General features: G+C 37.8%; 1 protein-coding gene across 1 annotated transcript in view; it reads right to left on the reverse strand.

The window, feature by feature from the left end:
- The window catches only part of LOC124722937 (delta-aminolevulinic acid dehydratase), a 52145-nt gene extending 43382 nt beyond the window's left edge, over positions 1 to 8763 (reverse strand). Inside the window, exons 1-2 of the mRNA XM_047248098.1 lie at positions 8441 to 8763; positions 5662 to 5806 (exon numbers count right to left, since the gene is read on the reverse strand). Of these exons, the coding sequence (XP_047104054.1) occupies positions 5662 to 5806; positions 8441 to 8565 (270 nt within the window). The 5' untranslated portion in view covers positions 8566 to 8763. The remainder of the gene's footprint in view (positions 1 to 5661; positions 5807 to 8440) is intronic.
- Positions 8764 to 15567: the final 6804 nt, after the last annotated feature.

Here is a 15567-nt window from a genome sequence, read left to right on the forward strand (position 1 = left end):
ACAGTGGTCTAATGTGTTGGAGTTAGCAATAAGGTCCACAATGACATCACCTGCTAAGGTCAGGCCAGTAATTGGGGAATGGGCCTTGGTCCCAGAGGGCCAATAGGGGTTGGGTCACATGATGGAAGATTGAGTGAAATCTTAAAAGAACTAGTAAATTAAATCCAGCTAGCTTTTTTGCTATCCCGAAGAATGCAACAACAGTTTGCAATTGTAGGATGATGGTTAAAAACTCAGATGGCACATCTCAGTGCATAAATAATGTTGCAGAATACCTCAGTCCACCAGGAGACACAGTGTGGTAAAGATTATGTTCTGCAGCAGTAAGGATAATGTTAGTAAGGTATTCTCTCTGGTCATACCAACTGGGGAAATGTTGTATGTCAAAGGTCACCAGTGAAGAGTAAAGCCTCTAGTTGGCCTTAGAAAGCTGCCAATTGGATTTACACGTAGGTGGGGTTGGAGTCAGCAAATGGATAGCACATGGGAAATGGTAGCTTGGGTACTCGTCAGAGAGAATGAACCACTAGAGACAAAGGGCAAGGTGGACATTGGAGAATGAGAGATCCAAATAGGAATAGCTGTGTGTAGAGTCTTAGTGGGTGCTTTAGTGTAAAGACAGAGGTTGAGTTGATTGAGAAGGTCAGCTAAGATGGCACCTCTCAGACAGGTTCTTGAAGAGTCTGGTGCACATTAAAGTCACTGAGCAGCAAAGAGGGGCTCGGGAGTTTACCAGCAAGCTGGAGAAAGTCTACTCTAGTGACAGCAGATTATGGAGGGATGTATAAGTTACAAAGAGAAAAGGTGAAATGATGAAGGAAAATTCCTTGCAGCGGGGTGTTCAGTGAGAGGGTCTGGCTATGAACGTCATCCCGAATGAGCAGTATGACTCCCCCATGAGATGGAATGCCATCCTTGGAAGATGGGGGGAGGCATCAGGTGGGGGTAGGGGCAGTGTGGGAGGAATGTGGCAGGGGGGGGGGGGGGGGCAGACAGGAAGGAAATGTGAGAGGTTAAAGTGGTTGCGAGCTCGCAATTTTGTTTCTTGGAGATAGCAAACAACCACACACCGTGATGGCAAGAGCAGCCAAATTTCTCCTTGTTGGGTCTAAAGCTATGAATGTTCCATTGGAAAAGAGTCATAGGAAGGGTTGTCACCTTGGTGGCTGCCAAGTGCCAGCTTTCGAAGGCTCATTGCTACAGGGGCCAGAGACTGGAGGATCCTGTTCCACGAAATCTACAGAGGCATCGGCATTATCCCTGGTTCAGCCTGTGGATTCCAGGGTAGAAAAACAGTAGGCAGTGCACACCTGCAAAATGGAGGTCACATGGGTGAGGCTACCACACAGCGACACCATTGAATCGCATCTCCGAGTTACGGAAGGAGAAGGCTATTTGCCTTTATTCAATTTCTTAGAGCCTTTATGGTTGGCGGACAAAGACTCAGATGGTTGTTGGCTGGCGGTATGTAGAAAGTCTTTGTCCTTTCATCCTGCCAGTTGTGTAGCATGTGATTTCACCACCAAGGGCGAAGATCTGGTGGCTTCTTGTACAGCTGTAGAAGAAGGAGACAGGGATGCTACCATGATACTGGGCAATTTTACAACTGCAGCGCTGAATTGGATGCAAGTCTGCATGGTCATGTCCTTTATGGAGCAATGCACTGCAAGAACGGTATTAAAAGTGCTGGATGGTAAAATGTAGGACTTTCAACTAGCCAACAACTTGCCAGCGACAGGGTAAGATACTTTTTCCTTTACCTGGGTCTCCTGGATGGTCCTCTCATCAAGAAACGAGGGACATTCATGGCTGAGGCAGTATAGTCATCATTACAATTGATACAGCAGGAGTAACAAGGGCAATCACCCTCGTGACCACCCCTATCACAAGTAACACATATGGCTGTGCTTTTACAGGACATGTGAGGGTGGTTGTAATGCTGACACTGATAGCAACATATTGTGTTTGGAATGTGAGGTCAGACCGTGATAACTTCATAGACTGCTTTGATCTTCAATGGAAGCACTACTTGATCAAACATGACAAAGAGTGCATGCAGGCACTAAGGTCGCATCAACCTTCTCCATTACCCGATGGCCGACAGTGACGTACTGATCAGAGGTAAGTTTGAATATCTCCCTCAGTCAGACCATTAAGCAGCTGAATGTAAGTAGCCATGTGAAGAATTCAGCTTTTGATGGACCTTGACACAAACAGGATAGCTGTGGAGGAGCGAAGCTGTAAGCAGTTTTTGAGCCTGAAAATCACAATTGGCCTCCAGAAGCAAAATCCCATTACGTGAATGAGAGCAGGATTTCACAGGGCCTGCAATTGCATCAGCACATTTCTGAATAATAAACGGAGGATCACCCACCTTAGGTCATTGTTCACACCTCATGACTTGCCTCCCACACTCCTGAAAGAGGGACCAATTGGCAATCACCCCTCCCTGGGCCTGGCTTGTACCGGGGGTATGTGCGAAACCTGTCGACCCGAGCCTGGGAATTACACATTACCAAATCATCTGTTACGTGTCAAACATTTGGGCCAGCCTTCAGTAGCTCACAAGGAGGAAGAAGAAAAAGAGAAACCTCAAACACCGAAGCAGAGGAATGGGAGGTGATGGAGAATGAAGAAAGAAAGAAAAACAGATGAGGGACCATTAAGATGTTGAGCCATTGGAACTGCAACATGCTCCCCCGAAAATATCTAAGGAGGGGAAAAAGAATAGGAGGAGGAAAGACATGCAGCATGGAAAGGGAAGAGGTACTGCAAAGTGTGAGGCCCCACGATAGCCAAGCATGGATTCACCAAAGAGCAGTGAGCCCCCTGGGGTGTTCCTATTTGAGTGGAAGGAAACAGAAAGCTGTTTTACACTATCACTTAACAGGAATTTAGCCAGCTTATTTGGGGTACAATAATACAAGTTGCTCCTTGAGGTTCTATGCTAATACAACTTTTCACAATACACATTAGAGACTTTCCTTCATTTTCAGCAGATAACTCTGAAGATGCTTTGGTTGCTCCAGTATACTGAGTTTATGATATACAATTTTTTTCGTGCTGATATTTGCCTCCCTTACAACAGTCACGCAACTTGGGAAGCAGAAGTATAACAGATTTCTGGTACATAGGGTTGATAGTATTCCCTTGTGGAAGGCACATACTCATGTCCCTTCAGAAGCTGCTTACGGTTACATCTCTGATTATAATATTGCTTACCAGCACCATCATGAATTTCTTGATGTCATACAGGATGATATCTCAGGAGAACTCAGTTCAGACACAAATAATATTTTTAATCAAGAAGCTAGACTGAGATCTTTATTTGGGCATCACAGTACATTACTAACTTATGAGATCTGTAGCAAACTATATTAACTTGTTTAAAGTTAACTGTACCATCCATTTAGTCTATGTAACACAGTGGAACAATCTTTATTATGCAAGCACACCATAATGGTTTGAAATTCATGTCAAAGCCAAAAGACCATGCAGAAGGTCCATGAAATGTTGGATAGATACACTGAAATCAGATGCGAAAGGGAGAGGATTTCAGTGGGAAGATGTCCAGGAACAGAAGATCTACAATGATAGGAGGAAATGTCAAGCACTTTTACACTACGTCAGGGACACTGGAGTTGGGAAATAATAATTATGATCCATAAACAATATCCAAAACATATGTTCAGCATTTGCAGCATAAACTTTGAACTTGCTTCCAAGGGAGTTTCAGGTTGTTAAACCAAACCACAGTTTTTTAGGCTGAGGTTAAAGGATTTTCTTCAGGAAAAGTTCTGTTCCCCTAAAAACAGTTAATTATATTTGATAATTAATTTCTTGAGATGAATGGAATAGTTGACAGTACTAATCATATAAAAGTATTCTAGGTTCACTTGACTGCATTATCATCATTGTGCCACTGAAATAAACATGTGACTTTGACAAACTGTTGATGTAAGACTTGTTTACCCAGTACAGTCGTACTGATTTGGGTTTTCTCAAGCCATTCCAGGCAAATACCAGTATGGTTACTGCTTATAGATTGTTTGGGTTTTGTAAAGAAGAGAACTTCTATACCATGTACTCAGTAAATAGGATTTCATTTTGAAATATCTTGGCTCAGTGTATTGTTGTCCTGATTTTTTTCTTTGTAATAAATTCTCTATACATTTTGGTGTACCTACCTCCTAGCAACATTGGAACATAGAACCAATGAAATAAAATAAAGAAAAAGCATGTAAATAGAATGTTAGCTAACCTGTATTTAAAATACTGATATTTTTTTCTTGTCATTACAAGTAACTCTCAAGCAAAATGGGTGATTAACATCATCCCTAATGGACAATGTTTGCATTTACCATCCTAGTTGCTCAAAACATTTGTCCGCATAATTTGCGATGGTTCATTTGTCATATATGGTTCTGACACAGCACACATGGACAGCAACAAGACTGGTGATGGAACAAGATCTGTATTCTTACTGTTTTCACATCTGATGCTAGATTTAGGCAGTGGACCCAGTGTGCTGGAGCATTGCTTTAACTCTTCAAGGAAGATAACCTCTGATAACTTGTGGCTTTAAATAGTTTGACACTCTTGACCCGACCCTCTCAGCACCCTCCTAGGAAGAGAGAGGGTCTGGTGCAGTTGAGTTTACTGATATGATGTTTCTTCAAACTGAGTGCCCTTCAAAGATCTGTGAGCAATGACAGAAATGCCCTTTAAGCCAGTGATATGGAAAATATATGAAAAGAAAGGTACCTCCACCAACATGTCCTTTATTCCCACAGATTAATGGAGTTTCAAAGTTGGGTATCTACATGTGGTACAATGTGAAAAATCAACACTGTATAATTTAACAAATAGAAAAGCAATAAAAATCATCCAACACATCTTACATAAATGGAAAACATTATAAATGTAGTTCAACAAGGATTAATGTAATATTGAGGTTTTAATCAAGTGAGGCTCAAAAGAATCTCTTGGCAGTGCCTCGCTTCTAAACTAAATAACCAACCGACCATTTGGGTACATTATATTATCAAATACGAGTAAATAAAGAGAAATAATGCAATCTCTGACTGGAGGCACTCTCACTGAATATGAATATTAATTCAATTTAGGGATGAAACATACTACTACTGACAGAATTAAGTGCCTTAACCACTTAAGCCATTTTGCTTTATAATTAAAAGACAATGGAAATTTAAAAAAATATTATGATGAACTAATACAAAAAAAAAAAATTTAAAAACTTGCAATTACACAAAGTGTGTGATAAAGGTGCAGAAAGTTAACAGTATGTGGTAGAGAATATATGTGGCAATATTGAGTGGGAGAAAGAGGCAGGGACATCAGAGTGAAATATGAGAATACGAAAGGTAGTACTATGTCAGAGAAAAGTTTGGCAGAAGTGATGTGACATCAGTATTAACCTAATGACAAATTGGTCAAGGAAAATAAAATACAATGGTTTATAACAGACAATAGATATTGATGGCAACCAGAAATTATCAAACAGCTGAATCAAAAGTAGGAGAGTAAACGAAGAGTATTACATTATTTAACTGGTGATATGGCTAATCATTAATGAGGAATATTCTCAGTTTTTTTGTTTTCAGTGGACAAGTTATCTTTAGATCACTTCTAAATTATTACCTTAGGTAGGTGCGATAAAACTCCAAATAATAAAACTGACTTCAACCCTTTATCCACAAGAGGTTGAAGGGCATCTTTTAAATTTGAACAGCCATACCTAAATACTCCAGGCATGCTGGGCAATGGCACAACACCTTGCTCTTCTCTGAAAAATAAGAGTTACAGGTAATAACAGCTTGTATACACCAGGTTATTAAGTTTCCTGATAATTAAAATTGGTTGCGATATCACACAACACACCCATTGAAAAACACAACTGTTTACAGATGAAGTGTACGTAAGTCAACAAATCCACACTGGGCATCTGTTCCACACAGCAGGAAACTGACATTCTCTGGAACACTGCTGCAATATTTGAAGCAACTATCACATTACCACAACTTTTTGTAGCCCTTTGATGTCTTGAATGACAAGCTGCTCGTAAAATTTATGTACTGGACCCATCTCCATGCATTGTTCATAGTTTATTTATGATAATGTACAATATATGCATCAATACACTAGTCAGACTTGTCCATTATCTAATATATGCCTCTCTGAATTTACGTTGCAGTTTTAACTTTTTATGAAGAAAGGTGTGTTAAATATGGTAAATTGAATTTAAAAATGACATTATTGTACACTTTAGGCTAAGCTAGAAGTCAAACTGTTACTGCAATCTTTATTTGGCATTCACATTCATTGGCTCTGCCAACTCTTAACTAAATTATCAGCTTTCAACCTAACTTTCGCCTCAGGCTATGCTACAGATCACTGTCATCACAATAAAGATTTCAAGGGTGGGAGGACAGTCCAATCTCACACTCAACCCAACTTGTTTCTCAACAAAATACAGTTTCTAAAAATAAAGTCAGAGTTGGGTTTCTTTGTATTTAGTGAACCCAAAGTAAAAAATGGTTATATGTAATTCTGGCAAGAAATTCCTCTCTGATCAGAAAAAGAAAATGAGGCATTTTCTTATTCCAATATTAGGGACAACTATTTTTGTGTAGTATACACACTGCGTCACCAGATTTGGTCCAACACCACCTCTTGGCAGCTGATTCAACACTTAATGTCTGCCATAAAACTGCTGAATAGATAATCAGTAACATAGAAAAATACAAACACGGTTTATCAATATGAAGTTGGAATACAATTTTGAGAAATTAAAAATTTTCAGTGCAAAACAATCTATAAGGCATACAACTGAACTGAGATATATGGATAGATATGTCTCATGTGCACTGTGAGCATCTTAAAATAATATTGCCAGTTTATCTGTGAAAGAGAAAAAGTAGCAAATTAAGCGAGGTAATTTAGTATAACATAGCTTTCTGGGTGGGCGAGGAAAAAAATAATATCTAAAAGCTTTTAGAAAACAGGAGGTCACCTCAGCTTTCTTGTGAGATAAAAAACAGCATCACTGACCCTAATTATAAAAGAAAGTTAATTAGGATTAAAAGTACAAGTTCATTCACATATGCTACACACCTTTTTACAAACAGAAATCTGCAATATTTTGAGCACATCTACTTTTCTCCAGTTGGGTAACACTAAACATAGATCAAGTTGCATGTTACTCAGGCATTGACGGATTGTATGATAGGGCTCAACACTATCAGTTAGACAATGTGTAAACAAAATCTGTTAATGGAAACCTGACAAATGTAAAACATACAGAAGAAGACCTGGATATACATTTAATAAGATGTATACCAAGCTGGTGAACGCCCAAAATAGCTACCAATACTTTTGATCTAGCCTACTTAAGCAGATCATGTGAAAGCACCTATGCAGTGTACAAATTTAAAACTAGCTCCACAAAATAGATGCAAGGTGGAGTATTTTCCTCTAGTCAGAACTGCCAGGGAAGAGTGGCAAATGGCCTACATATTTATACTACTGAACTACAGGTAAACAATAGACTATTACATAATTTTAATTCTTACAGTTTGGATACTTTACATTATTTTCTTATGTTTATTAACATTTACTAGTATTTATTTAGTTATTGGATGGCTGCATAGAAAAAAGATCTAAAATGCTGTTATGTTTAAATCAGCTTCAGATGTGCACTAGTAACTGTTCACACTGCAGTACCATTCTAAATAACCAACTATCGGAATGACACAGCCAACTCAATGCCTAAGACATGCAAAACAACTCGTACTAACACGTTATAACTTAGTGTGTACGAAGTTTAGGAAAACCTCTATGGGTTGAGGGAAACTGAGGTTTAAATTTGAACTTCAAGTGCGTGTAAAAACAAGCTTGGAGAATACTGGTCGCTTGCAAAATCAACAGCGAAAGACAGGAAAGAGGAAAGGTGTCACACAAACGATCATCTGCGCTCTATGTTCAGATTCAAAGTGTTGCCAGTGTAAAGGAACGCAGACTACGGTACCGTAGGCCTAATCGTGGAAAAGTGAAAGCTCTCGCGACTACTGGTATAATGTAAGATAAACAGAATTAAAGTACCAATTACTACTACGCGCAGAACCGCCACATACGTCTCGTATGGCAGGTATACATAAATTTTTTTCTTGTACACACTTCTAATTTAAACCATGAAGTCCAAACAAACGCTTCTATCCACATCTTGCGAGTACTGGCCGACGACACTGCTGTAATGTTGAACAACGGTAGATATTCTCCACAAAAAATAAAACCACTGAATATTAACACGTTCACGATTCGTAACACTGCCGATGTCTGTTAATGATAATTCGTTAGTCGAAGGGAGTCATACGGAAATGTTAATGGTAAACTAGAAACTGATTCACTTTAAATAACTTACCCAATAAACAATGGAAACATTAAATTATTCGGCGTCAGTTCCACATTTGGTGCTTGCCAGCTTCGTAACACCGGGTGAAAAAATCCACTGTGTAATATATGACTAGGCAATGTCGATTTGCTCATTTCTGACAGTTAACAAGAATGCCACGTTTAATGAAATTAGTAATGTCGAAAAGAACCGGTCTGCCTAACAGCTGACCGAAGCGCGTCCACTTGAATGCTTTGTCACTCAGAGATAAAGACTACGGTTTGTTTTATCTACTAAAAAGAAACAAGACAAGCATTTCTCAATTTCACGACAAACAAATCATTCAGCCAAGGATTCTACACTATCAATATTAGGTGTTGCAGTAGCATTCCGTTATCCTTTTCAGCTCCATCGATGATGTGCAGCATTATTGCATTTTTCACGCTTAAATTACTGTTTCTTAGATATAATGCGTCATATCTATTTCATAAGCGTTAAATATTCAGTGAACGCTACATAATACACCAGGATTATGAAAACAACTTTGCCTGATCCGTTCCAGCATATTTCCTGATTGTGCACAGCAGAAATCATTCTCATATGTCATCGGCACGCACTCCTATCTCGAATGACATGTTGTCGCCCAGCTGGCTTCTCATTCAGGCTGATAAATATAACCGCGGGCTTTTGTTGTTATTAGTACTGGAAAGAGAGATTTAGTCTCGTACTGTGTATCAGGGTCCTTTCGAAGTCCTACTTTCAGCCATATTTTGTTTTTTGAGTACCTTCAGAGTTAGGTAATTTTGATGTACATTTTCAGTTTGGTTTAAAGTTCTCTTCCATCAGTCTAAAAGCTGAAACTATAGCTTTCGTTGTACATATTTGTGCAATTACTTTGCTGTAGATGCGCTCTATCGATATCGCAATCTAGGACGTGCGTTGGCTACGCGCACCTCGGATACGCACTTGCGTAGTCGTCCGAAATCGCACTACATCGTATAATCGATTTCAGCACAATCATGTGGATGGGCAAAATCACGGTCTAACATTTAAACTGTGGGCATCCACTTTACGTAGTTAAAACGAGAATGTGTACGTTCCAGATGCTATATCCCTATTGCTATAAACAAGATTGAAATCGTACTTCATTAGAAATTGTGCGAGAAAAAGATAAATCACAATCCATCTGTGTCCGCATCACTACAAACAGTCTGTACTGTATACAATATGTTTTACAGTTCAAACTAATTCCAAATGCAGCGCATATTTCTCATTGAAAAGTCTGTGTTTGTACCATGATTCCGCTGTCATCAAAACTGTGAATTGCACTGTCAATAAATTACAGCCGATTTCCTGTAATCACTCTCATTAAAAAATTGAAGATAATACATGAGGTATTCGTACAGAACTTGGTTCTAGTTAATAAAGATTATATTCAATTATGTTTGTATGTGTAGGCCGACTGAAAGATGAATGATTTTTCAGAAAATTATGGGGTGAAAAAGTTTTGCATGTCAGTTCCTCATACAATATTTTAAAGCGTTATGTCCGTTTGTAAGTGTTTAGAGAATGTTCTACTCTATTAAACTTCGAGATAAATGTTATCACTCGGCCTAGGGGCCCCAAAAATTGTGGCTTTCACACTAACATCGATTGTTTTCGACACATCCTTTCCTACTGTCCTCCTAAGAGTTCCAGGGAAAACTCATTCTCATACTATATTTGTTCAGATTAGTAGACTGTCTGGCTAATACTGCTCCAAGCCTTCCAGAGATATGCAAAATATACATCAGTACATATGAATCTCCTCATTGTTGCGAAATTACACATGACAAATTATGCATTATCTCCATCAAAACATGTTTTTGCATACAAACAACACATCGAATTGAAATTGCCGTTGGGTGATACTATCATTCTGATCCATGCAAAGGAAGTACTCAGCAACAGCACACACCAGACTCGAAATCGTAACCTCTCCTTCACCGGTTCCTGACGTTATCTCAAGACTGGTGGGTTATCGTACCTGGGCAGACCACAACCTAATCACCATGACGTTTTCTGGGGGCATGCACTCGTGTTTCTGAGGCGCTCACACACATTGTTGTCGCTTCCCATACCAACAACGCTTAAACAACTTCATTATTTTCATCAGAACTAGCTTTCAAAATATTCTACCATCTTCCATTTTCATCATCATTTTTCGAAGTTGGTGGAGTATTTCATGGTATAGTACTAAAATTCAGTCCAATTCAAGTCAAACTCTTTATCTACCTGTCAAAAATATACATTGTATGGATGTAGTAAATTCACAACCAGGGCTATTTACAATAAAATTATTAAATTTAGAATGCTTACAAACTTACATGTAAATAGAATCATCTTACATCAATATATGTAAATAATTTTACTTTATCATTTTGCTTTTTTATTTTCAGATATTCTTAAATGTTATAGGTGTTATTATAATCTGTATTAGCTCTGCTTTGAATTTATGAAATTCTTTAATTTTCTTTCTTGTGGCAGGCAATGAAACCTTCCAATTTGCTTAACAAGTGAACAAATCAATTACACCTGAATTCCTGTAATAAGAGCAGGAAAAAATGGAAACAAACACAAATTTGAGAAATTTTGCCTCATTTCGATCACTGGAAACAAATACACAACCAAGAAATGAAAAGCTAGCAAAAAGAACCAAGAATCTAGAAGTGAAGACTGCGAATTGAGAACTGAGGTTGGTTCTTGAGCAGAACAAAAATTCATTGGAATCGAGAACTTCACAGTTCTCAGTTTCCATACTGTCTCTCACTAAGTGCTCACACTAGATAAAAATTTGTCATATGATTACATATAACAAGATGTGATTTTTTTGAGATTTTTGAAGATGGTCCTGAGACCACTCAGTTATGTGAGATGACAATGGAAACTTTCATTAGCATAACTTACAAATGCAAGTCATTATAGGACCAGAATGATCCAGAAATTCACTGCTGTGACTGACAGTGCACAGAATGGTTGGAGATATAATCTGAAATGAGCGTGGCCAGTATGTATTATTGGCGTACCCATCAAACTGGCACAATTATACAACTGTTTTGAAAGTTAATTTTGCTACATGGTATTAACTTGTAGACCGATTTCAGTAAAATGATGATGTTATAAATGATCTGCAGCGTTTTTAACATCTCAACAGTACTGAAAATTTGCTGTAACATGCCACAAAGCTTTATGTTTATTTTGGTGTTATGTCACTCACAGAAAATTTTAAATTTTCGCTTTTACATAAGAGTCACTGTACGTAATATTCATGTAGACATCCTTACAGGTCGCCAGTGCTGTATAATTGCATCATTTATCAGGACTAAAATAATATTTGAAAACGTCTTCTGTAACATATGCCCTCACAACACTCAATTTCTCACATAAATTAGGTAGCTTTCCAAAGTACCCTATCAGCAGTATTTTTTGTAGTGTGCAATACATTCTGTTTATTAATTATTATGTTATAAAGGAAACACATACACTTTATAATGTAATTAGAACAATCACTGTTTTCTTCAATTATACCTAGCATTTTCTTCACTTTATGCCAAATGTAAACTCTAGAACTTGTCTAACCAGGTCCTGAATACCTTTGTGGGTTTTTGAAGACTGGAGACACGTGACATGGTTAATGCACAATATGAACAGTTGTACTGTCAGAAATTCTGAAAGAAAATCCTAAGTGTTTGAAGTTAACCTGTTGTCAAGTACCTGAAATCGCAAAAAAAAAGACTGAATATGCAAGTTTTGGTTTCTAGTAAGTGCTAGCACAATAAATTGACATAAAAGTTTGGAATTTGATTCAGCTGACAATGTGAAATGAAATGGAGAGGACTGGCAAACACACCTAGATTAACACTTATGAGATCAAACAGTTACAAGGCTGGAGAGTCAGTAAGTACTCAAACTGTTAAATGTGGCCTTTATTTAAAAGGTGTAGCTGTTCCTAAAATATTATTTAACAACAACAGAAGCGAAGAGTAAATTCTCTAGAACCAAGTCGTAGCTTCTTGACACAGAATATGAAGCCCTAGAGTCTTTAAAACATGTGAATTGAGACAAAGTTGCTGAGAGAAAAATAGAAGGAAGTGAAAGGCCACACACTGGATGAAAGGCCGTTGGAAATATAAGGAATAATAATAATAACAACTTAACTTCACCTCCTGCGCATTTTGTGAAATGACACAGACACATCACTTTCAAAGAGGAATACTATACACAGAATGTAGAGAAACTTCACATGGAAACAAAGATATGTCTTATTTATGTGCAATAACTATGAAGCTCATACATTAGAAATCTCTCAACTTCTCTCATAATATTGTTCTTGTTCTTCACAAGGCTCACTTCATCAGTTTTCTGGCTACCCAACTGCAGTGAAACAGTTAAGACAGAGCACCAACAGAGGAAATCCATGCAAATACATGAAGGGAAATTGTCAATAGCAAAAATCACAAAAAGTTCTTAATGATTTACTTCAGATTTTTAAGTAATATTCTAATAAACATTCAGACTTTCATAGGCTACATATTTTTTAAAAAACAATGTTTTCTCTTAAAACTGACTGTGAGAAAGAAAATGCTGTTCTGTGAAGATGTGTGGTTTCTTTTTCTACCTCATAGCTGGATTTTGTATCGATGCCAGGGGATTTACACCACTAGACAAATTGTTTCCCACATATGCATTGTTTCTCTGTATACATAATTTCAAACAAAAACTGTATACACAACAATGTGCAGTTTTGTTTTCTTCTTTGGTGTCTGTTTTAATATAAAATCTTTGTAGGAGGAAATCTGAATCACCTGAAACTTTTTATTCTACCTGTTCACAGATTAAAACAATGTGAAATAATGTCATTCAAAGTCAATTCCATAAAATATCAATTTTGTTTTAATATCCACTAAAACTCTACTCGCCCCATCCAAGTCGATATCGCGTTTTTGTAAAATTTTGGCTTCATAATTGATGTCATTCAATATTTGCTGCATGAATTCGCAAATGAATATGAAATCTAAATTAAGCATTTTTGTTTTGATATTTTTTGCTTCGCTACAGTTATCTTTACTGGAACTCTTCAGCACTATTTCTGATACTGCCTCTTCTGTATAAAAAAAAACGAAGTTTTATTGGAGATATTGTATTAACTCTACTAGACAATCTTGTCGGATTTAATTTTTTATAGTGGTTTCTGATTCGCCAGTGAATTTCGACAGTTGATCCCAACACTTCATTCTATTTCCGATAAAATTATATAAGTCTTGCATTGCTGTGAAAAAAATCTGTACTTCCACACACCTGCTAACGCCCTCATTTATCAATAAATTCAAATTATGTCTGGCGCAACGTACATTCTCCGCATCTGACTGAATATTCTTTATCTGTTTTTATGTACACCATTATAAACACCACTCATCATACTGGCCCCATCACAACCTTGACCCACGCATTTTTTTAAATCAATATGTTTGTCAATAAAAAATAACTAGTAACTTGCTTCACTAACTCTGCTGCACCATGTTTGATGACCGCATAAAAGCCTAGAAGTAATTCTCTTACTTCTGCATCGATTGGTTGCCCATTTTCCGATCTGGTTATTATCGTATGTCTGAGACCAATGCTTAGCTGATCTACCTTAGATATATCCTGTGTAGTGCCCATTATGACGACGGAAAAAGAGATGCTCTAATTTGTTCTAGTAGCTTATTTCCAAGTTTGTTCCCTAAGGACCCAGTCATTTCATTGTGAATTGTTGGACTCAGATACCTTTTATATCCTAAAAACAAGTAGGCTTGATTTTAAAAACCTTTCTGAATGTAAACAACTGAAAAAATAAATAAAACACAAAATGCTAAAAAAAATTCTTAGATGTGAAAATGATTACCTTTGGGAATATCCAAAACTTGCTGCAAAATGTCATCATACTGGGCGAGAATCTCTACAATGGACAGAAAATTGCCGTGATAGCCTTCCACCTGACTTAAGTTCTCTCGATGTTCTCTGAAAGCCAATAGGCTTCTTGCTAAAGTATAATATCGATATCGAACAACCTTGTAAGAATCATTTTCCAAAATGACAATTCTTTATGAATTTCATTTTCAAGTTCCTTGTCGATACTATCATTCTTTCTCGAAAGTTTGTACACACCACATGCTTCCGTGTGGCAACTCGAGAAACTGTGTTATTTAATTCTTTCCGATAAGTGCTCCCAGTCCCGATTACCTACACAGCACACATTATTCCTTTGCGAAGCAAACAACCAGCAAGATTGAAAATAAGCAGCATCTAGAATTCTGGAATAACACAGTCAGAGACGATTAACGTGAAACTGAAACATACTCCGATGTTGAAAAACACCTTTTTCGGGGGCTAGATCTTTAGGAAATGGTCTTGGAGGCTGTAACAGTCCCATATCAAGAATTAGACGTTTTTCTTTACCACTCAATGTCCTGTTCGTTAAGTTTCCCAAGTCATAAGAACTTTTATTTACGTTTTAGAAGAGTATAAATCGACGGTTTTTTCCCTGTTTCCTATGCCATGCAAATGGAGTCGACATGATCGGTGGCGTCGTCATGGTCGGCGGTATTTTTAACTGCAGTTATTGTCGGTTTTTCTTCAATAGGCTCCCCAACAGATACCACATTATCTGAGCTACAATCAACACAACTGTTTGGGCCGGAAGTACTTGTACAAGGCTGAGTAAAAATTTTGTCAATTTTTGTTTACTCTTTCCCTTGGTTCAAATGGTTCAAATGGCTCTGAGCACTATGGGACTTAACATCTGAGGTCATCAGTCCCCTAGAACTTAGAACTACTTAAACCTAACTAACCTAAGGACATCACACACATCCATGCCCGAGGCAGGATTCGAACCTGCGACCGTAGCGGCCCGCGGTTCCAGACTGTAGCGCCTAGAACCGCACGGCTACACAGGCCGGCACTCTTTCCCTTTTCTTGACTTTGTTTTCGCTTAAACGCACCACTGGAGTTCTTATTTTTGTCCATGATTTTAGTTCACTTCAACAAAAACTTTGCAAAACCAAGAAAATAGTCCTAATGCTTGGTTACCTGTATGTACTCGAGTCGAATACTTGCTATACTACACGGACTTTTTACAT

This window comes from Schistocerca piceifrons, chromosome X (genome assembly GCF_021461385.2).
Source record: "Schistocerca piceifrons isolate TAMUIC-IGC-003096 chromosome X, iqSchPice1.1, whole genome shotgun sequence".
Classification (NCBI taxonomy): domain Eukaryota; kingdom Metazoa; phylum Arthropoda; class Insecta; order Orthoptera; family Acrididae; genus Schistocerca; species Schistocerca piceifrons.